Source organism: Citrus sinensis, chromosome 8 (assembly GCF_022201045.2).
Source record: "Citrus sinensis cultivar Valencia sweet orange chromosome 8, DVS_A1.0, whole genome shotgun sequence".
NCBI lineage: Eukaryota > Viridiplantae > Streptophyta > Magnoliopsida > Sapindales > Rutaceae > Citrus > Citrus sinensis.
In genome coordinates, this window is record NC_068563.1 from 26,236,057 (window position 1) to 26,263,694 (window position 27,638).

The 27,638-nt window shown below is 34.3% G+C and overlaps 2 protein-coding genes across 4 annotated transcripts; both read left to right on the forward strand.

Annotated features, from left to right (window-relative positions):
- Nucleotides 1-439: 439 nt before the first annotated feature.
- LOC102630678 (protein argonaute 5-like) lies at nt 440-27,193 on the forward strand. 3 transcript variants are annotated; one of them, XM_052432359.1, is made up of 23 exons: nt 443-1,044; nt 1,242-1,489; nt 1,579-1,728; nt 1,936-2,069; nt 2,186-2,289; nt 2,974-3,077; nt 3,507-3,642; nt 3,729-3,845; nt 3,972-4,082; nt 4,172-4,243; nt 4,631-4,750; nt 4,855-5,005; nt 5,086-5,207; nt 5,492-5,629; nt 5,702-5,844; nt 5,919-5,981; nt 6,054-6,117; nt 6,242-6,377; nt 6,508-6,581; nt 6,715-6,809; nt 6,915-6,946; nt 7,075-7,252; nt 26,961-27,193. In XM_052432359.1, the coding sequence occupies exons 1-22, from the start codon at nt 586-588 to the stop codon at nt 7,248-7,250; spliced, it is 2,949 nt and encodes a 982-aa protein (XP_052288319.1). In that variant the 5' UTR covers nt 443-585; the 3' UTR covers nt 7,251-7,252; nt 26,961-27,193. The 3 variants fall into 3 exon arrangements, with proteins under 3 accessions (XP_052288320.1, XP_052288319.1, XP_052288318.1); XM_052432358.1 differs by lacking the exon at nt 26,961-27,193 and having other exon boundaries at nt 7,075-7,557; XM_052432360.1 differs by lacking the exons at nt 6,508-6,581; nt 6,715-6,809; nt 26,961-27,193 and having other exon boundaries at nt 440-1,044; nt 7,075-7,223.
- On the forward strand, nt 20,119-27,193 carry LOC102617219 (protein argonaute 5-like). The gene is made up of 22 exons (XM_052432357.1): nt 20,119-20,807; nt 21,007-21,224; nt 21,314-21,463; nt 21,671-21,804; nt 21,921-22,024; nt 22,714-22,817; nt 23,253-23,388; nt 23,474-23,590; nt 23,716-23,826; nt 23,916-23,987; nt 24,377-24,499; nt 24,604-24,754; nt 24,834-24,955; nt 25,213-25,350; nt 25,424-25,566; nt 25,639-25,701; nt 25,774-25,837; nt 25,962-26,097; nt 26,228-26,301; nt 26,433-26,527; nt 26,633-26,664; nt 26,783-27,193. Exons 1-22 carry the CDS (start codon nt 20,289-20,291, stop codon nt 26,956-26,958), a joined length of 2,982 nt encoding a protein of 993 aa, XP_052288317.1. The 5' UTR covers nt 20,119-20,288; the 3' UTR covers nt 26,959-27,193.
- Nucleotides 27,194-27,638: the final 445 nt, after the last annotated feature.

Here is a 27,638-nt window from a genome sequence, read left to right on the forward strand (position 1 = left end):
TACAAACTTATTTTGTACAAAATGATGTAGCATGATAAGATTGGTTGAATTAAATATCATTTGGCCCACATGATTTATTTTTATTAATTTATATTTTCATTCAATCAATGAATTAATGTCACGTCAGTTTGTACAAAATAAATTTGTACAAGAGTTTGTGGCTGTATCATTACCCTTTTAAAAATTTAAAGTTATGAGATAGGTAATTGTATCAATCAATTAAGTCATGACTTGAGCACCACTTTCAAGTCCATAACACATACAATAAACTAATAAATGGACCAAATATATAACATATTTAAAAGGAAAATTTATAAGTTTAGAAAGTGGTTTAAATTATTAAATAGGCTAAATATAATATGTTCAAATAAATTTTAATGCCCAATTGCCAATGTGTTTTTGTGTACATATATACATATATAACAATGATCAGGTGTGCAGGATTCTTGCCGTAGCTGTCCAGTCGTAGCTCTCTGACACTTACTTTCTCCTCAAGTCGTAGCTCTCGCGCTTTATTTGCGTGACCATCACTTCACTTCGGTTCCCCAAAATTTTCTCTGATATTTTACCTTTCTGCTTTCGACAATGTCTCGACGTGGTGGCGGTGGTCGTAGGCGGGATTCTTGCCGTGACCAGCCGACTCAGGCACCGGCGCCGTCTTTCCAGCGCGGTGGTGGCGGAGCCGCGGGACCACGGGGCCGAGGTCGTCAAGGTCAACGTGGGGGTGCTGGTCGTGGATCGCATTCCGGCTCCGGTGCAGCCCCGTCCTCACCACACACCGCTTCGACTTCGACGGCGCCGGCTCCTTCGTCTCCGTCTGTTTCAGAATCCTCTCCTTCTTCGTCTTCAGTTTCTACTCTTGTCGAAGAAACTGAGCAGAAACTGTCATTGGCGGCACCAGCGGCGGCTACTCTTCCCCCTTTGTCGTCGCAGGAATTGAGACTTCCGGTGAGGCCGGGAATCGGAACCGTTGGCAGAAAATGTGTTGTCCGAGCAAATCACTTTATGGTGCAACTTGCCGAGAGAGACATTCATCACTATGATGTAAGTCTACTTTTAATTTTAACTTTGTTATTTTCGAAAACGTTTTGACTCCTTTTATTTTTTATTTTCCGTTTTTCTCGTCAATTTTGATTTTATTTAAGATTCACCATTCGTGAGCGTCGAATTCGAAGATGTCGGGGTTTTATTGCTATTTTAAAAACATGTTTATTGTTTTCCTTGTTTATTTATTTTTTAAGGTTTCAATTGATCAAGTCCAAGATCTCGAATCGAATCGATATTCAGAGGTGACGTCAAAAAAAATCAACAGACAAATTATTTCTCACCTGATTAATTTATATGGGCTGACTAACTTGGGTGGACGAATACCTGCCTATGATGGTATGAAGAACATTTACACGGCAGGGCCGCTGCCTTTTGAATCGAAGGAATTCATTATCAATTTACCTGATAGTGATCCTCATCCCAGCTCGTCTACCAGCCCGGGGTATCTCATGCTTTTAACATGTGTGTTTCTTGAATATTGTTGATTGTGAGTTTTCTTGATTTAATGTGTCTGAGTAATTTCTTATGCAGAAGGGAGGGTCAGTTTAGGGTGGTTATCAGATTGGCATCGATGCCTGATCTTTACACTCTACAGCAGTTCTTACGCCGAATGCATTTTGAAGCTCCGTACCATGTTATACAAGTGCTTGATGTTGTTCTCAGAGCAGCTCCATCAGAGAAGTATTTAACCTTAACCGTGTTAATAAAAGTTTCACTTTTTGGTTTGTATGAAATAGGATGTTGCCTGCCCATGCCGGCATTTGCTTGTTCATGCAACTGATTTAGCATTTTATTTCTGAGGAACAATTTTATGATTGTCTATTTTGTGTCTTGAACAATTTAGGTTTTAGAATGATTAATTAATGAAATGATGAACTTCTGCATCAGGCATACAGTTCTGGGAAGGTCATTTTTCTCAGCTGATCTTGGACCAATGGGTCAGCTTGGTGATGACGTTGAATATTGGCGTGGATATTTTCAGAGTCTTCGCCCAACCCAGATGGGGCTATCTCTTAATATTGGTATTTCTCATTATATTTTATATAATTTGATGCTGCTTCTCTTTTATATTATGCAAACTTGATTTTCTTTTTTAGGTGCAACGTTGCTACATAAATATTTGCTTTTGCTGTTGCAGATGTTTCAGCCAGCTCCTTTTATAAGCCAATTCTAGTTACTGAGTTTGTTCAGTATTATTGCAGCGACTTATCACGTCCTCTTTCTGATCAAGTGCGTCTGAAGGTATTGTCTAGTCTTCTTTCGTGATGTCTTGGTTATAATTAATTTAGTATCAATTTAATGAGCTATCTATTGGGCGGTTAAAAGTTTTAATTGAGGGCTGCAGCACCGTAATATATTTGCGATAAGAGCCTTTTCAAAGAATGATCACAGATTTGTTAGGAAAACAGTTAAGTAATGTTTTAGATGCTGTGTATAATTAATTGCAAGTAATTAGCAGTTTAAAATTTCAAATTTCTTGCAAATTTTGGATAGGGTAATTTCTTAATTTGTGGCTGAACTGGTGGGTAGTGAGTAGTGTTGTTCTTGGCCATTGAAATCTAAATAGAATGAGCTCCCAAGTCTAGGGGGAACAGAATGTTGATGACAGTGTTTAATGATTAATGTCGGAAGTTGGTGTATAATTTGGCCTATAATTCTGATGATAAAGAAATGAGATCTTGAAATGGCGGTTTTAAAAATCTTCCACGCATTCATTTGCAATTGTACAGTTATCTTGATCAACTTATTATCATTCCGTTACGTATATTAGCAATCTTTTGAACTATCTGTAAACTTTTTACTTTCGATCTATTTTGGCCGCTATTTGACAACTGCCCTTTAATTATTTTCAAAATTATTGCTGGGAATGGGATAGAGACACGTGCTCAATGATATTAATATAATTGTTTAATTCTTGACTTCTAGGTGAAAAAGGCATTGAAGGGAATAAAGGTAGTGCTCAGGCATATGGGGTACAACTTAAATTGCAAGATCACTGGAATAACCAGTCAACCGATGAGCCAAGTAATGTATGTGTGTGTGTAATTAACTGATATACAAGTGTAAGAACACTGTCCAACTTGTGGTGATAGAGTGTGATAACATAACTTGGTGGTTTGGTTGTGTTTATGTTGGTCGATTTGTTTATGTTAGCTGATTCTTGAGTCCCCCACGCCATTTGAGAAGCATACTTTATGTTGCCTGCTTTTGTTGTCATCTGAATTCCACATATGGTTAAATTTGTCTTTTGTGTTGTATTTTATGTATGATTGAACTACTTGGTGGTAAAAATTTTGGCGGATGTGCCTCAAATCAATTTCTCAAATCTGATATGTGATAGTAGTTGGCTACTATGTAGTGCGATGGTCACTTGATATTGCGTGTAACAGTGATGTATCCCTCCTTCCATGTTATAGTAGGCATTCACGTTATATCTTCCCTTTGATTGTATTTGCTAGGTTTACAGATGGCAGTGTGACAGAGATGTCGGTGGTTCAATATTTTCTTGAAAGACATAATATTGCGCTTCAATTCACGTCATTGCCTGCCCTTGAAGCTGGAACTGAAGAGAGGCGCATTTATTTGCCAATGGAGGTTCTATGATCAAAAGACTATTTTCATTCTTTGTGTCTGGAAAATAATTTATTTAAGACTTATTTATAGAATATTTTTGTTTCCAGCTTTCTAGGATTGTCGAGGGACAGAGATATACTAAAAGATTAAATGAAAGACAAGTAACTGCTCTTTTAAGAGCAACCTGTCAGCGTCCTCGGGATCGTGAAGCAAATATACAGACGGTAGAGCATTGTTGTAATTTCTTACATCTGTGGTGGATCTTTTTTGGATGATTAATCTGGGAGCTATCTTCTTATGAACAAAGAGAGTTTCTGATTCTTGCTTCTGGGTTTGACATTCTTCTGCAGATGGCTAGGAAAAATGCTTACAATAAAGATACTCTTGTGAACAAGGAGTTTGGAATTCAAGTGGCTGATGGTCTTACATCGTTTGATGCTCGAATCCTACCTGCTCCAATGGTAATTATGTGTCATTTTGTTTTATTTGTAACAGGATTGTGGTGCTTCCAATCTCCTTGTGCTTAACTTTACCTCCTGTAATGCTGCAGCTTAAATATCATGAATCTGGCAGAGAAGCAAGCGTGAATCCTGATTTTGGGCAATGGAACATGATTAACAAGGTGAATTACTGATTATTATTTTATTCCGTAGTTGTTGATTTGTGCTTTGGAAGAGCATAGGGAAGCAGTTACCACTTGTTTAATCTGGTTGAGGGATGTTTATTGACTGATGGGTAGGATGGGTTGGAAGTTGATTTGCTACATTTGATGCAATGTGGATGTGCTGCATTTCTTTTGCAACCATAATTTTTTTTTTTTTCCTGTTTTAGCATGCTGTAATTTCTATTTAGTTATATACTTTTTCATCTTTGACAAGCATTGTATCTGATATTCACTTAGGTATTCGGATTGTATGTGCTTGGTGTTCAGCTCAATCCACTTTGCCTTCAGAATGGGAAGCATTTTTTTGTTCACACTGAATTATTTTGTGTAATTTTGGTTGTACAGAAAATGTTCAATGGTGGGACAGTGCAAGTTTGGACTTGTATGAACTTCTCAACGTGTTTGAACCAGGATGTGAGCCGGTTCTGTCAACGGTTGGTAGACATGTGCAAGAAAAAGGGAATGGTATGGTAATGTTCTTTGTTTTGCAATTCATGTTAGCAATTCAGGTTAATGGTCTCTCTGAACCGACTTTTTTCTTTTGGGGGGGTCTGTGTTTGTCATGCTAGGTATTTAACCCGCAGCCTGTCATTCCCATAAGTTCATACAACCCAAATCAAATTGAGAAGGAACTTGTAGACGTTCACAGTAAGACTACTCAGCCAGGGAAACAGCTTCAGCTGTTGATAATTATTTTACCTGATGTTAGCAGATCATATGGTGAGTGATAAATTTAATCCATGATTAAACTTTTATGTCAGGTTTGGTTTTGTTCAACATTATCGGCTTTCTGCTCGCAGGAAGAATTAAGCGAGTTTGTGAAACAGAACTTGGGATTGTTTCACAATGCTGTCAGCCTAAGCACGCATCCAGTCGCAATATGCAGTATTTTGAAAATGTGGCTCTTAAAATCAATGTGAAGGTTTGGTTTGCCCCCATTTTTTTGTGTGTTCATTATCATGGTTAATATTTGAGAACAAATACAAGGGTTAGCAGGAAAACATGTAGGAGATGAGTTTTTTTTTTTTTGGCAATTTAATTTCAGTCTTGCTTTGCTGGAATTATTGTAATTTTTTTTTCAAATAATCAAATTCTGATGTTCAAGATATTTTTATAAGTGTTTGGGAGTGCCAAAATTTCGTGTTAAAATTGATAGGTTTGCTTATTGGTCCTGGAGATTCAGTTTACTATTTGTAATTTTATCAGGTTGGAGGACGAAACACTGTGCTCGTTGATGCTGTTCAGAAAAGAATTCCTCTTGTGACTGATAGACCTACAATTATATTTGGTGCAGATGTCACCCATCCACAACCAGGAGAAGACTCTAGCCCTTCAATAGCGGCCGTATGTGCACTCATTTTCTGTTTCTGCTTTCTAGTAATTCACTCTGTTAAAAGATTGAATTGACTGAGACAGGTGGTGGCCTCAATGGATTGGCCAGAAGTAACCAAGTACAGAGGACTTGTCTCTTCTCAGGCACATAATGAGGAAATTATCCAAGATCTCTATAAATCTATTAAAGATCCTCAGAGGGGTTTAGTTCATGGAGGGATGATCCGGTTAGTAGACATGGAAGTACATATCAGGTGCCTTATTATTAAGAGAATCTTATGCTTCTGTTTGTCTTTTACAGGGAACTGTTAATTGACTTCAGAAGATCAACCAACTTCAAACCTCACAGGATTATTTTCTACCGGTAATGGCTGTTTTCAACGTTAAACTGCATGTTTTGTATAATGTTACTGATGTCGTTTAATTTATGTGCCAGAGATGGTGTTAGTGAAGGGCAGTTCAGTCAGGTTTTGCTCCATGAAATGAATGCTATCCGGCAGGTAATACTGATGAGTTCTGAAGTTAATACAATTTTCTTGTGTTCTGGAGATTTTCAATGTCTAGTTTCAGTTGATTTCTTGTTGATGACTTCTGTTGCAACATGCTAAATTGACTTATTTCCAGGCCTGTGCCTCAATTGAGGAGGGATATGCACCACCAGTTACGTTTGTTGTGGTACAGAAAAGGCATCATACTCGCCTTTTTCCTGCTGAGTACAACAGACGTGATCTGACAGATAGGAGTGGAAATATTTTACCAGGTTCCAAGTTTGCTTTGTATTATTAATCTTTATTTTCTTTTTGCGTCTTTTGAGTATGCACAATGGCTGGGAACCATGTTGTTGCTTAACCTTGTCTTTGATGAATACTTTTGGGATGTTCTTGTGTTAGGAACTGTTGTCGATACTCAAATTTGTCACCCTACAGAATTCGATTTTTACCTCAACAGCCATGCAGGAATTCAGGTTTAAAAAAAAAAATTTAAATTTGCTCTTTCAATCCAGTTAAAAACAAAAAAAAACAAAAAATTAAACAATGTCCCCCCCCCCCCCCCTTTAATTTTTAAATGTGTTGGACTGATTAAGGTGTTTATTCCAGGGAACCAGTCGCCCAACTCACTACCATGTATTGTATGATGAGAACCGTTTTACTGCAGATGACTTGCAAATGTTAACAAATAACTTGTGTTACACGTAATATGTTTACCTTCTCTCTAATCGGATTTAATATTGCATTGTTGAAGAATTTATCTTTCAAGTGGTTATTTTGTAAGTTTTTGACTCGTGGCCCATTTTCAGGTATGCAAGGTGTACTCGATCAGTTTCAATAGGTCTGTCCCTTGTGCTTCTATTGTTTTACTAAAAACATTTTAAGTCAATGAATTATTATTATTCTGGCTAGCATTGATTATTTTTTTTTCTTTTTTATTTATTTTTATTGGCTGTTTTCATATGGCAGTGCCTCCTGCATACTATGCACATTTAGCAGCTTTTCGGGCTCGTTTTTATATCGAGGATGAAACATCTGCGGGTGGATCCACAGGAGGGACTAGGAGCACGGCGGAGGGGAGTTTGGCTATCCGGCCTCTTCCCGTCATCAAGGATAATGTGAAAGATGTAATGTTTTACTGCTGAAAGTAGTCTCCAGCATCAATCCTCTTTGTCATGGTTTTCATCAAAGCTCGACGTGTTTTGGTATATGGAGTACAGTGTGGTGCCGTTTTTGGACAGTACTGTTATTTTGGGAGTAGTTTCAAATTGGACATCAAGGGTAGAAACTGATTCTCCTTATGTTAAAAATGTTAGCTGCATATTGTCGTGGTTAATGCTGGTTAATGCCTTGTAAATTTAAATGCCAACAAACTTCATTTCTTGGTGGGGTTATTTTATCTCACTGCACGCTTTTTTAAATTAACATTTTTGGACAGTGCTGATTATCTCACTGCACTCTTTTTTCAATTAACATTTTTATTCTGAAAACATAATTGGATCAATTATATATTTGATCTTATTTTCTCTCTCGATCTCTTTCCCTTAACCAAAATTTATTGTAATATGTGAAGTAAGTATTGAATTTTCTAATTATTCAAAAAGTAATAAATTCAGCTCAACGGTAATTAGAAACAAGATGAAAGAGACAATGTTAATCATTTAGAAATAAAAAATAAGAGTTTTTAGACTGTTCTAAATTTGTTAGAATTTTGAGAAAGATGAAGTTGATTTTGGAGAGAGAATCAAATTGAAAAGTAGTTTAAGCTTTGATCATTACTACAGTAGTCAAAGAAAAATTAGAGCCAATTTGGGATTGCGAAGTCATATGAAATAAGCAGTTTGTGTTGTGCAGGTGAAATAAGCTGTTGATAAAAAAAGTAGTTTAGTATTTGACAAACTGTACTATTGTGGTTGCTGAGAATTTGAATAGTACAGTACATGTGTTTGGTAAATTATATTACGAAAGTATTGTTTTATTATATAATGAGTAAAATAGATACAAGTTTTAATTACTTTTTATTTTTAAAGTATGTTTAATAAATTATTTATACTTATCTTTTTTCTTATTGTTTTATTATATAATGACTAAGATAGACATAAATTTTAATTACTTTTTTATTTTTAAAGTATATTTAATAAATTATTGAGACATATCTTTTTTTCTTAAATGCGTAAAATTACATTAAAAAACTCAATTAAAAAAATCTATAGAACTTCATAATTTATTACATAAAATATGATAAAAATAAAGTTATGATTCATATATTACGGTTTATAGATAAATAAAATATAATTGTCTTTTTATTAAATTCTAGGGTTATAATAGGAAATTTAAAAATGTATGGTAACTTATTAAATAAGCTGTTTATAAAAAGTAATTTGTTACTTGTTTTTAAAAACTGCTGACAAAATGGAGAAAATTATGAAATAAGTTGATTTTACAAAAAATTTTAAATATTATTTTTATTAAAAATTATGAAATAAGCAGCTTATTAAATTTCAACTACAATTCCAAACTGGCCCTTGGTTAATCAAAGATTTTTTGTGACTTTCGAGAATTAGTGAATTAAAATAATAAATTATAATAAAAAAAATGGTTTTTAGAAGGAAAATCAAAGTTTGCCCCAATTGTTTGATGAGGCGAATGATGCATGTGTACGGTTGGGTACATGCAGTTGTTTTTAACTAAGACGTATAAATTGATGAACAAATACTGCAAAAACGAAGGTATTGAATTAAAAAATGTCATAAAAATTTCTTCAAAGCAACCTAAAAAAGCCGGTGATCGTATACAAGTACATTTAAGCAGTCAGCAAGAGTATTGAACTGTGTATGCCTCCTTTTTTCCTTTCAATTACCCGTTATTCTTCCCGTACGGTGGCTTCTAAATTACTTTCTTTACTTTTTGAGAGCTCAAGCAACTCCGTTGCTTCTTCCAACAGCACGAGCAGCTCGGAGTGATCCATTTCCAAGACATCTCAGTAATCTTTGGTGTAAGACCACACTGTCCAAAAGTTAAATGTAAATATCATTAATCCAAAGCTTAAAACAGGTGAAAATTGTGAGTACATTCGCAGAAGGTTAAAACTTCAATTTACTCCCTTATTTTAAAAGACAATCTACTATTTACCTTAAAAATATAAAAACATCAATTGATGTCTTTTATTATTAAAAAGATAAAAAAAAATTATCAAAACTCTTTTCGTTTGTCCTAATCTTTTGAATGAAAATGAAAATAAACTGAAGATTATCATTCTACCTAAAATGAATCGAAATTGACCTTCAACAAAAATATGAGTAATCACCTTGAGTTTCTTCACCAGCGGGTAGAGTCCTTGGCCAAGAATATCTTTCCTTTCATCAGGGGAAGCAACAGCAAGCATGCTGTTGTTGGCAGCAGCTCTTTGATTCCCATTTGTCAGGTTGTTGGCAGCAGCTTGCCCGGCCCTCTACAATAATGGTCGTGTGAATTAAAGAAACATTTTGTTTAAAGAGCAAATGGAAAAATACAATTCATTGAGTATCAAGCCGGGGGTGGGAGGGGTGGGGGGGTGGGGGGGGGGGGGGGGGGGGGGGGGGGGGAAAAAGAAAAATCACAATTATCTGCTGAGAGATTGGATAATTGTAAGAAGGCTTCTGTAGATTTGATAGCATAAGTGGCATTCGAAAATTGGCATGCCCATTCATCCTTCCTCCTCTATATTGCCTTAACAGAATTAGGAGCCTGTAACACAAAATTATAAATCCCAAAGTTAAGCAGAAGCGCAACAATTCCAAATACATCCTAAACTTGATTTTACGTTACCGTTAGAAACAAAGGAGAAGGAGGAGGAGAAGAAAATCCATTAGGAATCATGCCACCATGCCTGAACCCTGGTGCTTGATACACTTGTAGTGCACGTTGATAAAGGGTCGGATGCACAGGAAAATTGGTGCTAGCAAGTCCTGGCCCTTGCTTTGCATACATTATTCGTAGGTACGAAGTTCTTTCTCGCTTTGTTTGAGCAATGGCCACATACAATGGCTTTTGATGAAACAGGATGCCATTCAGAGTATTTATGGCTCGATTGGCTTCATCAGGATTAGAGAAACACACAAATCCGAACCCTTTGCTAATACCTCGATTAGTTCTCATGATCTTAACAGAGCTGATAATGCCACACTGGCTAAAATATTGTTTCAATTCAATTTCGTCAACGTCATCATTTATGTTCTTCACATACAAATTTTTATCCTACACTTGACAAACATCTTGATTTTAGCAGGATTTAACAAACGAAAATAACGATATTAATTGAGAGAGCAAATAACGAAAAAAAAAACCTTGTATAATTCGGCACGCTCTCTTTGCATTCTCTCAAATTAATATTTTCCAAACTCAAAGAATTTCTCTACCAAAATCTCCTCAGTCACATCATCATCTAAATTCTTGACGTACAGGTTGTTAAATGAAGCACTTTCTTGAATCCTACCAGCCCTTCTGATGAATGGACCAACATAGCTGCCAATTAATGCCGGTGAACATTATTAATGCGACAAATAGTAAATAAATTAGCATATATACAAAGATGGCGCATACAGCTCCATTCCTTCAACGGTAGCAGCATAAAGCTTCTCAATAGCATTGAGTGCAGATTCTTGCGTTGAGTATTGGACAAAGCCATAGCCTTTGCTTTTCCCATCTTGAGACACAACAACCTTGGAGGACTGAATGTCTCCGAATTTGGAAAATATTTGATGGAGCTTCCAATTGTCTATTGTACTAGCCAAGTTCTGCCAAGTGTGTATATATATATATATAGGAAACAGCAGACAAAATGATGATCGAGTAACTAAATGTTTTCATATCCCATGAAAATTTTTTGTAATTAATTACCTTAAGGAACACTTTACCAACTCAATCTGGCTTCAGAATTGGGTGTCGACTGCATTACTCTAATTGCTTTACCATTCAGTATTGTATAATTCAATGCCTCTATAGCCTTTGTTGCTGATAAAAAAATAATAAAAGTTAAAGACGTTCATTAGGAATATATTTCAATTGTTATGAAAGTAAGCCAGCAAATCGTTTCGAATTTAATTAGAAGAACATTGTCGCGTATGGCTTTTTTTTTTTGTTTTAATTGCATGAGACAATTGCTCAAGAGTACAACTCATATTACATTAGATTTATAAATCAGATTATTACTGGGACTAGTTTACATCAATTCTTATGAAACACTGCCCGAATTTTTACTCTCTTTAAGATTCGAATGATGTTTACTCCACTCACATTTCGAAAAGAAAAAACTATCTTTACTCAATTAAAGAAGGAAATTAAATCCCCCACAATACATTGTGGGAGCTTAAATCCATGACTTCACAATTGTAAGGTTTGGGTTCTAATCACTGGCTCGTCCCATGCAAGGGTTTTGATTATCGCTCTTGACCAAGTCCCAAACTTGTAGCCCTAACTCTAATTAACATTTCCTGAAACCCTAGGGTTTAGTCAAGTTGTTTTCAAGTAATTTTATTTAACTGACTAATCATTGCTCTAGTTCAAATTCTGGGAAAGACAGCTGGTTAAGGAATAGATTGGTCATTGGTGTACGTTCTGTTTCCCGTATTATGGAATTATCTGCAATAATTCAGTTTATACAACAAAGAGTTGTACACATATAACTAAAAGTACATATTTGATTCAATTAATTTTACGTAGGTAATTAAAATAGTTTTAGGAAAATATGTATATATAAATTATGAACATGCATGCACGTACCACAGTGAAAGGAATGAAAGTTGGCGTAGCCATAGCAGAGTGAACGTCGATGGAAGCTATCAATGCAGAGCATAGCCGAAGCAAGTCCTTCGAGTTTTGAGAACGAGAAGGTCTGAAGGAGCTGTTGTTCTGTTACTGTGGAGTCGAGGTCTCCAACGTAGAGCGAGAACGGTGTCCCCAGAATTGCAGAGTCATTATTATTAAGAGCACGAAGAGAAACTTCCATGTTTAATGAATGAATCAATATCAGAGATGACACAAGATTAATTGCTTGAGTTCATCAGAGCAACAAACTATGTGTATAGTTAATTATTTATTAAGAACATAATTAAGAAGTTGTGATAACGTGTAATTCCTTTCCTCTTTAGGAATTAGCTTTCTTATTGAATTCTGATTTTATTATATAAGAAACGACTATAAGGGGGTGCCAAGCTTAAGCCCACGCATTGGCGGAATGCAGAAGCTACACTATCTCTCTCTGTATATAGTAGAACCTCTAAATAAAAATACTCTATATAGGAATAATCGCTTCATAATAATAAAAAAAATTATGGTCCGGGATATTAAGGCAAGGGCTGAGAGTATTTGTTCTACTCTTTCAAGCGTAGGCTATCGAAGAAATGAAAGGATTCAGAAATGGATTCACTGGGCTCCTCCACCATGGCCTTTCTTGTGCTTAAATACGGATGGTGCAAGGAAAGGAAATGGAGAGGCGAGTGCAGGTGGGCTGCTGCGGGACTGTCATGGTAATTTTATTCATGGCTTCAGCGCACATCTTGGAGTTTGTTCAGTGCTAAAGGCTGAGCTTTGGGGTGTATTGCATGGGCTAAGAATGGCATGGGATCTTGGCTATAGACATATCCAAGTTGGAGTAGACAACTGTAGTGTGGTGTAAATTATAAAGGAAAATAATGCCCATGTCAACGAAACTTCGAATATAATCGAGATGATTAGAGAACTCATGAGGAGGGATTGGAGGATTCAAATTGGTCACATCTACCGCGAAGCAAACTCGGCAGGTGATTTCCTTTCTACGCATGCTTTGAGTTTACCTGTTGGAGTACATTTTCTTCGTTCTGCACCTTTAGGGTTGAGATCTATTTTATATTTGGATATGTATGGGGTGGCACACCCCCGGTTTGTGCCCCTCTAACTCTTCTCTTTTAGAGCCCTTTGTTTATCAAAAAAAAAAAAAAATTATGGTCACAATTTAAAACCAGTTATAATTAAGAATAAACTCCACATTGTAATAAGTTATATTTTTTGTAGATTCCGTCTTAAATAAACTTACTTTCGCATAGTAATAATATTTCAAAAATATATGTCATGTTACGTTAAATAATTAAGATAGAACAAAATATCTTTTTAAAGTTACAACTACATTTTTCAACTTGTGGGTATATATTAATTGGTCCGCATAGACATTTTCTTGTTAAAACCAAAATATTTCTAATTTCTCAAATATATTAAACTGTCTTTAGTAATAAATTACATTAGAAACATTTTAGTGACATAAACTTTTATTAAAATGTAAATAATCTCACTTGCTACGAATCTTTTTATGTTTGCTCGAAAAGTTTCGGTAACTTTCTTGTCAAAAATAAAAAATAACAACTCGTTTATGTTATTCGATTCCTTTTTTTTTTTTTTTTTTTGAGAGAGATATTCGATTCCCTTTCAAATGCAAACAAAAAAACAAATTCTTGACCAAAGTCAATTAAGTTGGCAGCTTGGTTATTTGAATAGGAGTCTTCACATGCTTCGTTTTTAAGAATTGTCATCATTCTTCTTTCCAAAAAGGAAATAAGGAAAAAAAATAATAGTAGAGCGAAGAAACAAAGAAAACTATGATTCGAAGTCAAAAGAATTCAATTTTTGATGATTAGTATTCGTTTAATCTCTATATTTTAAAATATATCTTAAAATATTTTTGTTGTTAATTATGTTAAACTTTTTAGTATTTTATTTTATTTGTTTTGACAGTAAAACATTAATAAAAATAAATATTAATTTATCGAATTAAACGTAAAGGTAAAATAATGATAATGCTACTATTATTATTTATTTTATTTGTAAACTATTATTATTTTTACTTTTGTGGTTAATTAGATAAATAACATATTTAAATCTTATTATTGTATTGTTACAATAATATATTTTATTATGATAATTTAATATGTTTAAATTAATAAATAATATTAATTATTTTATTTGTAAATTATTATTACTTTTTTATGGTTGATTCAATAAATTAATATATTTATTTTCTTTAATGTATTATTACAAGAGTATTATTATTGTAGAAACAAATAAAATGTAAGAGTAAAGGGTGTAATATAATTAACAACAAAAGTAATAAATTAATATTTTTATATTAATATCTCCAAGATTGTTACAAGGTATTATTGTCAAAGCAAAACAAAAATAAGGACAATAATAAAACATATTATAATATCTAACTATAGTAACTGAACATATACTTAACCTAAAATATAATATCTAAATGAACACTTTACCTACTTGATTAACATAATCATATATACATAATTTATAGTCATGTAATGTGCCGTTGATAAAAACTTATGATATAATATAATAATAATAATAATAATCTTACACCATCTATCAGTTAATGACAAGTCACATGTCGTATTATTTAAGACCCATTAAGCTTTTTTGAATTATGTATTGATAGTATTATTAACAAAACAATTATTATTATTATTTTTCCCCTTCCCCTAGCTTCCACTATTTTATCTATTTATATTTATTTTTATTTTTTGGAATGAAGCTTCCACCTTAAACAAACGAAGAAAGTGCTGACCAGCTGGTAAGATTCCTAAAAAGTGTAAGCAAGACGACGCACTTTCGATTGTTAAAATGAATCAAAAGAGCTAAAGCGGTTTCTTTATGCGTTCCTTAATGTTGTTGTAGATGTAGTTCTCTTTTTTCTTTTTTCATAAACTTTGTACCCACATCACATGGAGGTAAGCGAAACTGGCTTTTTGCCTTTCGTTCGTTCATCAAATTTTTATATCACTTATTACGTCGCTTAATTGAAATCTCATGTATTTATTTAAAAAATAAAAATAAAAAATTTAAGAAGTTGATGCAAATAAATGAGAAGATAAATTAAAGATTTATTGATAATTGCACCTCAAAGTTCAACTCCAATTGCTTCTGAACTACGCAATTTAAGTAAAAGTAAATACAAAGAAAGTCACATCAGCGCGCTTTAAAGAGCCTCGCGGCAGATGCAAAATATCGATTTGACTGAAAAGAAAGCTCAAATTGACAATTCGTTTAACCCAACAGTTTAAAGTACTGAGTGAGATCTTGGCATAAAACAGTGAAAGCTAAAGCATAAAGAAAACAATGTTAAGGAAAAGAGAATGAAGATGCTTTATCTCTCTTTTTGCGTCATTTAGAACGTATGCCAACCACGTGTGTCCACGTCATTTTAATCCACAAAAGTGATAGATAGATCACTAGCAAAGTCAATATTTATTCTTCATGTCAATTATGGTGAGAGCTTTTCCTTTTTCTTTGGGACACATGGTCTATGAGGTATTATGCTCGCGGATAAAATTCAAATTAATTTTTTTTTTACCTCTATCTAAAATATTTAGATAGATTAATCCTCTTATAAATAAGAGAGTCATGTTTACTTTAGGATTTTAGCTAATTTTTTGTTCAATTTTTAATGATAATTGATATTAAAATGATAACATCAAAATAAAATTAGTATTATTATTGTTCATGCTACAATACCATTATTCTGCGTTTACTAAACTGGAATCAGAATGAGCTGGAATCGGAATTGGCATGAATGAGAATGAGCTGGAATGGGAATAAAAAAAATAAATTGTTTACTTGAACTGTAGGAATCGAAATCGAAATGAGCTGGATTGCCATTAATGTGTTTATTTTATCTTGGAATCGGAATCGGAATCAGAATCATAATGAATTAGATTGTAACAAATTACTAAAAAGTACTTAATGGATTATTATCATAATTATTATTAACTAATATATTAATTAATTGTAAATTTTTTTAATTAATTATAATAACTATATTAAAAATTATTATAAAAATATATTAACTAATAATATTAATATTAATTACTTAATTAAAATAATATATTAATTATTGTGATTATTTATTAAAAAATTATAATTATTAATAATTATTGTTAATAATATTAATATATTAATTATTAGTAATAATTATATTATTTATTTATTTAATAGTATATGAATTAATTATAATAATAATTATTATAATAGTATATTAATTAATTAATTAATAATATTAATATTAATTTTTGTGATTATTTATTCAGGAACAATAATTATTAATATATTATTGTTAATAATATATTAATATATTAATTAATAGTCATAATTATATTAATTCATTAATAATAATATATAAATTAATTATTGTGATTATTTATTCAAAAATAATAATTATTAATAATATGTTAATATATTAATTGTTGTGATTATTTATTCAAGAACTATAATTTTTAATAATTATAGTTAATAATATATTTATATATTAATTATTCATAAAAAATTAATTAATTATAATATTATATTAGTTAATTATAAAAGAGGACAAAGTGAGCATTTTTAATTTTAGGGGAGGGCAAAATAGTCAATCCGGGAATGGGAGACTCATTCCCACCTCCCTATGAGAATCAATCTCTCATTCCCCATTCTTAAATAGTGGTGGGCCTCACCATTCCGATTCCGATTCTTGCTCCATATTTACGAAATAAACACCATCAATTATTCTGATTTCTCAATTCGATAAGTAAACACACTATTATAGTACACAAAATGACGACATTGTTCATACTAAAATACTTTCCTTTCCTTGGTGGTTAAATATTATTTTTCCTTTTTAAATGACGACATATTTAAATTTGCACAGAAATCAGACAAATTTCAGATCAATCCCTTATGTTTCTCTGAAATTTATTCCATCCCCCCGACTATCGAGTACAAGGCGCCATCATATCCTCTGTAGCATTTCTAGAATCTTGGAAGTGGTCCCGCGCATTTAGTCCATCGATCTTTGTCACCTGATGGGAGTAAAACTCCTCGGTCAAAAGGATTTGGTATCCTCGCGGGCCCCACAAAGGAAATTAAAAAACTAAAAAGCCAAAAATAGGCTGCGAATAGAATACCATGAAGCGGAAGTCCCTTCCTTCGGAAGTTGTTTGCAAGAGAAGACTTGGAAACTATCTACAACGTGCTATCGCACCGCATCTCCCGTAGACGCCAGCTTCGATTGATCCATCCCAACTTTGTCTTTATCAAATTATAAACGTCCCGAAGAAGCCCTTCTTCGCTCGACACGTGTACTTGCATCAAAGGTTTCGTATTAGCTTTGCGTTATTTGGCATTTTAAAAGAAAGTGCCGTTGTACGGTTCTTCTGTTCCTTTATCGCTTACGTGGAAAGGCCTGCGTGCTGACTCCTCGCAGACAGCCCCACTAATTTCTTAAAAAAATATAAAGTAATGGATACGGACTTGGCAAACCGGATGTGCACATGTGTTTGAGAAATCACACACACACACACACACATATATATATATATATATATATATATATATATATATATATATAGAGGATTCCACTATCTTTATGATACATCCCGGACATAAATAGTGAGTGGATCCTATTTATATATTGTTTATGAATGAGAAATGTACCATATATTAATTGTTAAGTAATATTTGGCATATATATATATATTTTTTTTTTTTCTTTTCTTTTTTTTGCCTCAGTAAAAGCGTGACCAAATACTGTCGATTTTCAATAATTTTTTATTAAAAAAGATATAATTTTCTTTACGTTGTGTAAATGGGGTCCACAGGCGGACTGCCAAACTAGATGCCTGGGGAATCGTCAACCCTTCAGGCTGGAAAACGCCCCAAGGGGCGCCGCCTAAAAGCTATGATTAATTTGTCGTCATACGCGCCCGGGGAAAGCGTGTGTGGGAGCAAATATTCAAACGCCGGGAGGACACGTGTGATAGTTTAAAGAGGCCGTAGCTCTGAGCTTCGCGGGAATAAAAGGCTGATGGATCAGCACGCGCTCATGGAAATTTTTCACTCGTTCCAAATTCTAATCACCTTCTGTTCTTCCACAGCGACTATGTCCATTGACCCCCAGACACCTGATGATTATTTCGGCGGTCTTTTTCATTTCACAAATTTTACCCTTTGCCATCTTCACTTGGTGGGTGAAATTTGATTTTTGGGTACAATACAGAGTGGATTTAACCATAAACTTCTTGAATTAGAAATAGTAAAAATATTTATGGTCCACCTATTTTTTTTAATTTTTTTAAAAATATACAACTCTTTTATTTTTTGTTAGAATCCACCTAAAGTTATATTTTATTTCACTTTTCCACTTCTATTTGGAATCCGTTAAGAAAACTAACGGAAACTTTAAAAAATGACTATTTTACCCCCAAAACGAAAATTAAAATTTCACCCTAAAAAAGGTAAAAAATAATAAGATTTAATGATAAATATCATTATTGGTACGTTAATGAAGTATAAAAAAGTCTTAACTACTAGAGATTATAACTCAATGAATAATAAAATTCTACTTATTTTAAATTTAATTGATGGTTTGCGAGATTGAGCTATTTTTAATACTACTGTTATAATTTAGTATTCTAATTACATACATATTTAAAAAGAAAACCTTGCATTTGATGGTTGTGGAATTAATTTCTTTATTGACCAATGGGAAAAATAATTAGATTTAATTAGATTATTTTTGGTAATTTTTAGGGTGAAATTATAATTTTCGTCTTGGGGGGTAAAATGGTCATTTTTTAAGTTTCCGTTAGTTTTCTTAACGGATTTCAAACGGAAGTGGAAAAGTGAAACAAAATGTAACTTTAGGTGGATTCTAACAAAAAAAAAATTGTGTATTTTTGAAAAGTTGAAAAAAAACGGGTGGACGGTGGATATTTTCTCTTAACAATATTATCCGGAGGGTAATTTTAAGTTTGGTCTTTTTACAAAATGTAGATTTGTAGTGGTATTTTTATTTGTGATGGTTAAAAGAATATAGGCACGCATTAGACAATAGTATAAAGTTAAGAGTATTGGACTATTCTTTTTAAAATTAAACTAGTCTTTTGTTTGGTGCCGCAAAGATAAGTGAGGATTATGTACCCTAAGACCACACCATTTAATCTTGGACACATACTTTTATAAAGTACAATGAAAATTTTTATCCCATGGGGACCATAGGGATAATGCGGGATAATTTTTTTCATGCTTAAAAATAATTGTAGAATAACTACACGATGAAATATCTATAACTATTATTACATTATATTATCACATTGATTAAATATTTATTTACTTTAATTTTCATTTTACTTAACTAATAATAAAAATGTAAGATTTATATTTTGTGTGTTTGTGTGTGTATATGTATGTATATTGTGTGTATACGTATCTAAACATATACAAATGATCAATTACACACATTATTATACGCAATGAGCCATGTGTCATCTAATCATGGATGTGTGACACATCTAATTAGGTGTGTATAATAATAATAATAAACAACTTAAATTAATATTTAGGTTTTTTAATTTAATAATTTGAATATTCATATTATTAAATCTATATTTATAAATTTACTCTAATAAATAAATACTTTTAAATGTTTAATAATCAATATTAATATACTTCATTTTCTTATAAATTATTTTAATAAAATCCTACAGTAAACCAAACATGAGATAATACTAAATATAAATCAAACCCAATCTTATTCTATCCTGCTAAACCCATCTTATAAAAAAAAGTAATTTAAGTTCTAATGGTGGCGGGAGCTGGAAACCTGAAAGGCCGGAAGCCCGGCTGAAGCTCTTACCTCAATTTCCAACTGAAAATTAATAATTAATAATTAATGATGAACGCTCGTAAACAAAAAAAATCTCATAAAAATGAACGATCTTTCCTTTGCCCTCCAACGGGAGCAACTGAGCAAGTGGTGAGTGGAGCCTCGCCACTTTCCTTGCAAAACGGGAGCAAGTTGCAAGTGTGTAGCAGTTACGGCAACAAAAGCGCGTGCTACATTTTACACGTCATTAGTATAAAAAGCTAGGGGTAAATCCGTCAGAGGACCAAACAGTCGCCATACTGCCACGAAGAAATAAAATAAAAAGAATTTCCATTGCACGCCTTGCATTTAATTCGATCTCTCTTTCTCTCTTAAATCTTGGTCCTTATTATTTATACACACACCCCCTCTTCCTCCCTCCTCTCTGTTTCTTCTTAAGTCTGTCGCTCTCTCGCTTTATTTGTGTGACCATCACTTCACTTCGGTTCCTCAAAATTTTCTATCTCATTTTACCTTTCTGTTTTCGACAATGTCTCGACGTGGTGGCGGTGGTCGTAGGCCGGATTCTCGCCGTGACCAGCCAACTCAGGCACCGGCGCCGTCATTCCAGCGGGGTGGCGGCGGAGCTGCTGGACCACGGGGACGAGGTCGTCAAGGTCAACGTGGGGGTGCTGGTCGTGGATCGCATTCCGGCTCCGGTGCAGCCCCTTCCTCACCACACACCGCTTCAACTTCGACGGCGCCGGCTCCTTCGACTCCGTCTGTTTCTGCTTCTGCTCCTTCGACTCCGTCTGTTTCTGCTTCTGCTCCTTCGACTCCGTCTGTTTCTGCTTCTGCTCCTTCTTCGTCTTCAGTCTCTACTCCTGTCGAAGAAACGGAGCAGAAACTGACATTGGCGGCACCAGCGGCGGCTACTCTTCCGCCTTCGTCGTCGCAGGCGATGAGATTTCCGGTGAGGCCGGGATTTGGAACTGTTGGCAAAAAATGTGTTGTCAGAGCAAATCACTTTATGGTGCAACTTGCCGAGAGAGACATTCATCACTACGATGTAAGTCTACTTTTAATTTTGTTATTTTTGAAGACGTTTTGCTGTTTTTATTTTTTATTTTTTATTTTTCGTTTTTCTCGTCAATTTTGATTTTATTTAAGATTCTCCATTCGTGAGCGTCGAATTCGAAGGTGTCGGGGTTTTGTTGATATTTTAAAAATATGTTTATTCTTTTGTTTTTTTATTTTTTATTTTTAAGGTTTCAATTACTCCAGAGGTGACGTCGAAAAAAATCAACAGACAAATTATTTCTCAGCTGATTAATTTATATCGGCTGACTAACTTGGGTGGACGAATACCTGCCTATGATGGTATGAAGAGCATTTACACGGCAGGGCCGCTGCCTTTTGAATCGAAGGAATTCATTATCAAGTTACCTGATAGCGATCCTCGTCCCAGCTCATCTACCAGGCCGAGGTATCTCATGCTTTTAACACGTTTGTTTCTTGAATATTGTTGATTGTGAGTTTTCTTGATTTAATGTGTCTGAGTAATTTCTTATGCAGAAAGGAGCGTCAGTTTAGGGTGGTTATCAGATTGGCATCGAAGCCTGATCTTTACACTCTACAGCAGTTCTTACGCCGAAGGCATTTTGAAGTTCCGTACGAAGTTATACAAGTTCTTGATGTTGTTCTCAGAGCAGCTCCATCAGAGAAGTATTTAACCTTAACTTTGTTAATAAAAGTTTCACTTTTTGGTACGTATGATATAGGATTTTCCATGCCCATGCCAGCATTTGCTTGTTCATGCAACTGATTTAGCATATGATTTCTGAGGAACAATTTTATTATTGTCTACTTTGTATCTTGAACAATTTGGGTTTTAGAATGGTTAATTAATGAAATGATGAACTTCTGCATCAGGCATACAGTTGTGGGGAGGTCATTTTTCTCAACTGATCTTGGACCAATGGGTCAGCTTGGTGATGGCGTTGAATATTGGCGTGGATATTTTCAGAGTCTTCGCCCAACCCAGATGGGGCTATCTCTTAATATTGGTATTTCTCATTATATTATATATAATTTGATGCTGCTTATCTTTTATATTATGCAAACTTGATTTTCCTTTTTAGGTGCAACGTTGCTACATAAATATTTGCTTTTTCTGTTGCAGATGTTTCAGCCCGCTCCTTTTATGAGCCAATTCTAGCTACTGAGTTTGTTCAGTATTATTGCAGAGACTTGTCACGTCCTCTTTCTGATCAAGTGCGTCTGAAGGTATTGTCTAGTCTTCTTTCGTGATGTCTTGGTTATAATTAATTTAGTATCAATTTAATGAGCTATATGTTGGGCGGTTAAAAGTTTTAATTGAGGGCTGCAGCACCGTAATATATTTGTGATAAGAGCCTTTTCAAAGAATGATCACAGATTTGTTAGGCAAAAAGTTCAGTAACGTCTTAGATGCTGTGTATAATTTATTGCAAGTAACTAGTAGTTTAAAATTTAAAATTTCTTGCAAATTTTGGATAGGGTAATTTCTTAATTTGTGGCTGAACTGGTGGGTAGTGAGTAGTGTCTGTTGTTCTTGGCCGTTGAAATCTAAATAGAATGAGCTCCCAAGTCTTAAGGGGAATAGAATGTTGATGACAGGGTTTGATGATCGATGTAGGAAACTGGTGTATAATTTGGCCTATAATTCTGATGATAAAGAAATGAGATCTTGAAATGGCGGTTTTAAAAATCTTCTGCGCATTCATTTGCAATTGTGCAGTTATCTTAATCAACTTATTATCATTCCGTTAAGTATATTATCAATCTTTTGAACTATCTGTAAAATTTTTAGTGTCAATCTATTTTGGCCACTATTTGACAACCGCCCTTTAATTATTTTCAAAATTATTGCTGGGAATGGGAAAGAGACACGTGCTCAATGATATTAATATAATTGTTTAATTCTTGACTTCTAGGTGAAAAAGGCATTGAAGGGAATAAAGGTAGTGCTCACGCATATGGAGTATAACAAAAGTTACAAGATCACCGGAATATCCAGTCAACCGATGAGCCAACTAATGTATGTGTGTGTGTGTAATTAACTGATATACAAGTGTAAGAACATTGTCCAACTTGTGGTGATACAGTGTGATAACGTAACTTGGTGGTTTGGTTGTGTTTATGTTGGTCGATTTGTTTATGTTAGCTGATTCTTGAGTCCCCCACGCCATTCCAGAAGCATACTTTACGATGCCTGCTTTTGTCGTCATCTGAAATCCACATATGGTTAAAATTGTCTTTTGTGTTGTATTGTATGTACGATTCATGAACTGACTTGGTGGTAAACGGTTTAGCGGCTGTGCGTCAAATCAATTTCTCAAATATGATTTGTGATAGTAGTTGGCTTCTATGTAGTGCGATGGTGACTTGTTATTGCCTGTAACAGTGATTTATCCCTCCCTCCATGTTATAGCAGGCATTCATGGCTTATCTTCCCTTTGATTGTATTTGTTAGGTTTACTGATGACAATGCGACAAGGTTGTCAGTGGTTCAATATTTTCGTCAAAGATATAATATTGGGCTTCAATTCACGTCATTGCCTGCCCTTCTAGCTGGAAGTGAAGCGAGGCCTATTTATTTGCCAATGGAGGTTCTATGATCAAAGATTACTTTGATATTTTGTGTTTGGAAAATAATTTATTTAAGACTTATTTATAAAATATTTTCCTTTACAGCTTTCTAGGATTGCCGCGGGACAGAGATATACTAAAAGATTAAATGAAAGACAAGTAACTGCTCTTTTAAGAGCTACCTGTCAGCGTCCTCGGGATCGTGAAGCAAATATACGGATGGTAGAGCATTGTTGTAATTTCTTACGTCTGTGGTGGACCTTTTTGGATGATTAATCTTGGATTTATCTACTTGTGAATAAAGAGAGTTTCTGATTCTTGCTACTGGGTGTGACATTCTTCTGCAGATGGCTAGGACAAATGCTTACAATGAAGATACTCTTGTGAACAAAGAGTTTGGAATTCAAGTGGCTGATGGTCTTACATCGGTTGATGCTCGAATCCTACCTGCTCCAATGGTAATTATGTGTCATTTTGTTGTATTTGTAACAGGATTATGGTATTTCCAATCTCCTTATGGTTAACTTTACCTCCTGTAATGCTGCAGCTTAAATATCATGAAACTGGCCGAGAAGCAAGCGTGAATCCTGGTTTTGGGCAATGGAACATGATTAACAAGGTGAATTACGGATTATTATTTTATTCCGTAGTTGTTGATTTGTGCTTAGGAAGAGCATAGGGAAGCAGTAACCACTTGTTTAAATTGGTTGAGGGATGTTTATTGACTGATGGGTAGGATGGGTTGGAAGTTGATTTGCTACATTTGATGCAATGTGGTTGTGCTGCATTTCTTTTGCAACCATAATTTTTTATTTTTTTTTCCATTTTAGCATGCTGTAATTTCTATTTAGTTATATACTTTTTCATCTTTGACAAGCATTGTATCTGATATTCACTTGGGTATTTGGATTGTATGTGCTTGGTGTTCAGCTCAATCCACTTTGCGTTCTGAACGATGAGCTTTTATTTACTCACACTGAATTATTTTGTGTAATTTTGGTATTATAGAAAATGTTCAATGGTGGGAGGGTGGAAGTTTGGACTTGTGTGAACTTCTCCACCCGTTTGAATCGGGACGTGCCATTCCAGTTTTGTCAGGGGTTGGTAGACATGTGTAATAGCAAGGGAATGGTATGGTGATGTTATTTATTTTGCAATTCATGTTAGCAATTCAGGTTAACGGCCTCTGTGAACCTACTTTTTTCTTTTGGGGGGGTCTGTGTTTATCATGCCAGGTATTTAACCCGCGGCCTGTCATTCCCATAAGTTCATCCAACCCAAATCAAATTGAGAAGGCACTTGTAGATGTTCACAATCGGACTGCACAGCAAGGGAAACAGCTTCAGATGTTGATAATTATTTTACCTGATGTTAGCGGATCATATGGTGAGTAATAAATTTAATCCATGATTAAATTTTTATATCATTTTTGTTTTGTTCAACATTATCGGCTTTCTGCTCGCAGGAAGAATTAAGCGAGTTTGCGAAACGGAACTTGGGATTGTTTCACAATGCTGTCAGCCTAGGCAGGCATCAAGGCTCAATATGCAGTATTTTGAAAATGTGGCTCTTAAAATCAATGTGAAGGTTTGGTTTGCCCCCATTTTTTTGCGTGTTCATTATCATGGTTAATATTTACAAATACAAGGGTTAGTGGGAAAACTTGTGGGAGATGATTTTTTTTTTTTGGCAATTTAATTTCAGTCTTGATTTGCTGGAATTATTGTAATTTTCTTTTTCAGATAATCAAATTCTGATGTGGGAGTGCCAAAATTTCTTGTTAAAATTGATAGGTTTGCTTCCTTGGTACTGGAGATTCAGTTTGCTTTTTGTAATTTTATCAGGTTGGAGGACGAAACACTGTGCTCGTTGATGCTGTTCAGAAAAGAATTCCTCTTGTGACTGATAGACCAACAATTATATTTGGTGCAGATGTCACCCATCCACAGCCAGGAGAAGACTCTAGCCCTTCTATAGCGGCTGTATGTACCACTCATCTTTTGTTTCTGCTTTCTTGTAATTCGCTCAGTTAAAAGATTGAATTGACTGAGACAGGTGGTGGCATCAATGGATTGGCCAGAAGTAACCAAGTACAGAGGACTTGTCTCTGCTCAGGCACATCATGAGGAAATTATCCAAGATCTCTATAAATCTACTCAAGATCCTCAGAGGGGTTTAGTTCATGGAGGAATGATCAGGTTAGTAGACATGGAAATATATTTCATATGCCTTAATTAAGAGAACCTTATGCTTCTGTTTGTCTTTTACAGGGAACTGTTAATTGCCTTCAGAAGATCAACCAACTTCAAACCTCACAGGATTATTTTCTACCGGTAATGGCTGTTTTCAACGGTAAACTGCATGTTTTGTAGAATGTTACTGATGTTGTTTAATTTATGTGCCAGAGATGGTGTTAGTGAAGGGCAGTTCAGTCAGGTTTTACTCCATGAAATGAATGCTATCCGGCAGGTAATGCTGAGGAGTTCTGAATATAATACAATTTTCTTGTGTTCTAGAGATTTTCAATATCTAGTTTCAGTTAATTTCTTGTTGATGACTTTTGTTGCAACATGCTAAATTGACTTAATTCCAGGCCTGTGCCTCACTTGAGGAGGGATATGCGCCACCAGTTACATTTGTTGTGGTACAGAAAAGGCATCATACTCGCCTTTTTCCTGCTGATCACAACAGACGCGATCTGACAGATAGGAGTGGAAATATTTTACCAGGTTCCAAGTTATCTCTGTATTATTAATCTTTATTTTCTATTTGCTTCTTTTGAGTATGCATAATGGCTGGGAACCATGTTGTTGCTTAACCTTGTCTTTGATGAATATTTTTGGGATGTCCCTGTGTTAGGAACTGTTGTTGATACTCAAATTTGTCACCCTACAGAATTCGATTTTTACCTCAACAGCCATGCAGGAATTCAGGTTAAAAAAAAAAAATAAATAAGTTTGCTCTTTCAATCCAAATTTTATCCATCCAGACTTTTTTAAACAATGTACCCTTTTTCCCTCCCTAATTTTTAAATGTGTTGAACTGATTAAGGTGTTTTTTCCAGGGAACCAGTCGCCCAACTCACTACCATGTATTGTATGATGAGAACCGTTTTACTGCAGATGGCTTGCAAGTGTTAACAAATAACTTGTGTTACACGTAATATGTTTACCTTCTCTATAACTGGATTTAATATTGCATTGTTGAAGAATTTGTCCTTCAGATGGTTATTTTGTAAGTTTTTGACTCGTAGCCCATTTTCAGGTATGCAAGGTGTACTCGATCAGTTTCAATAGGTCTGATCCTTTGTACTTCTATTGTTTTACTAAAAGCGTTTTGAGTCAATGAATTATTATTATTCTGGCTAGCATTGATTTTTTTTTTTTTTTTGTATTGGCTGTTTTCATATGGCAGTTCCTCCTGCATATTATGCACATTTAGCAGCTTTTCGGGCTCGCTATTATATCGAGGATGAAACATCTGCTGGTGGATCCACAGGTGGGAGTAGGAGTACGGCAGAGAGGAGTTTGGCTATCCGGCCTCTTCCCGTCATCAAGGATAATGTGAAAGATGTAATGTTTTACTGCTGAAGGTAGTCTCCAGCCTCAATCCTGTTTGTCATGGTTTTCATCAAGGCTTGACGTGATTTGGTATATGGAGTGCCAGCGTGGTGCCCATTTTGGACAGTACTGTTATTTTGGGAGTAGTTTCAGATTGGAGATCAATGGTAGAAACTGATTCTCCTTATGTTTAAAAATGTAAGCTGCATATTGTCCTGGTTAAAGCCTTGTAAATTTAAATGCCAAAAAACTTCATTTTTTTTTTTCTGCTCTTATTTTGCTATAAGTGGGGTTATTTGGGTTCCACTGATTTTCTCACTGCACTCTTTTTGAAAATTAACATTTTAATTCTGAAAATATAACTGGATCAATTATATATTTGATGTTATTTTCTCTCTCGACCTCTTTCCCTTAACCAAAATTTATTGTAACGTGTGAAGGAAGTGGGATCATTCTATGAAGCCGTGATTAATTTAATATAAATTATGTAAATAAAATATAAAATTTGTAAATTTAATATAAAATTCATAAATCAGTATTAATTGTAAAATAAAATAAATTTTTAGAAGTTAAACATAAGAGTTGTAAATGGATGAAAGGTGAAATGAATAAATTAATATAAAATTAATAAATTGAGGTATTATTAGTAAATAAAATAAACATCGACAAATATAGTATAAAATTTATAAATCAACATTAAGTATATAGTA

Coding starts and splice junctions, on each gene's coding strand:
- LOC102630678 (XM_052432359.1), top strand. CDS start 586: ATGTCTCGACGTGGTGGCGGTGGTCGTAGGCGGGATTCTTGCCGTGAC. Junction 4,083..4,171: donor GAATCCTACCTGCTCCAATG/GTAATTATGTGT, acceptor GTAATGCTGCAG/CTTAAATATCATGAATCTGG. Junction 6,947..7,074: donor TACTCGATCAGTTTCAATAG/GTCTGTCCCTTG, acceptor TTCATATGGCAG/TGCCTCCTGCATACTATGCA.
- LOC102617219 (XM_052432357.1), top strand. CDS start 20,289: ATGTCTCGACGTGGTGGCGGTGGTCGTAGGCCGGATTCTCGCCGTGAC. Junction 24,755..24,833: donor TGATGTTAGCGGATCATATG/GTGAGTAATAAA, acceptor TTCTGCTCGCAG/GAAGAATTAAGCGAGTTTGC. Junction 25,838..25,961: donor AAATGAATGCTATCCGGCAG/GTAATGCTGAGG, acceptor ACTTAATTCCAG/GCCTGTGCCTCACTTGAGGA.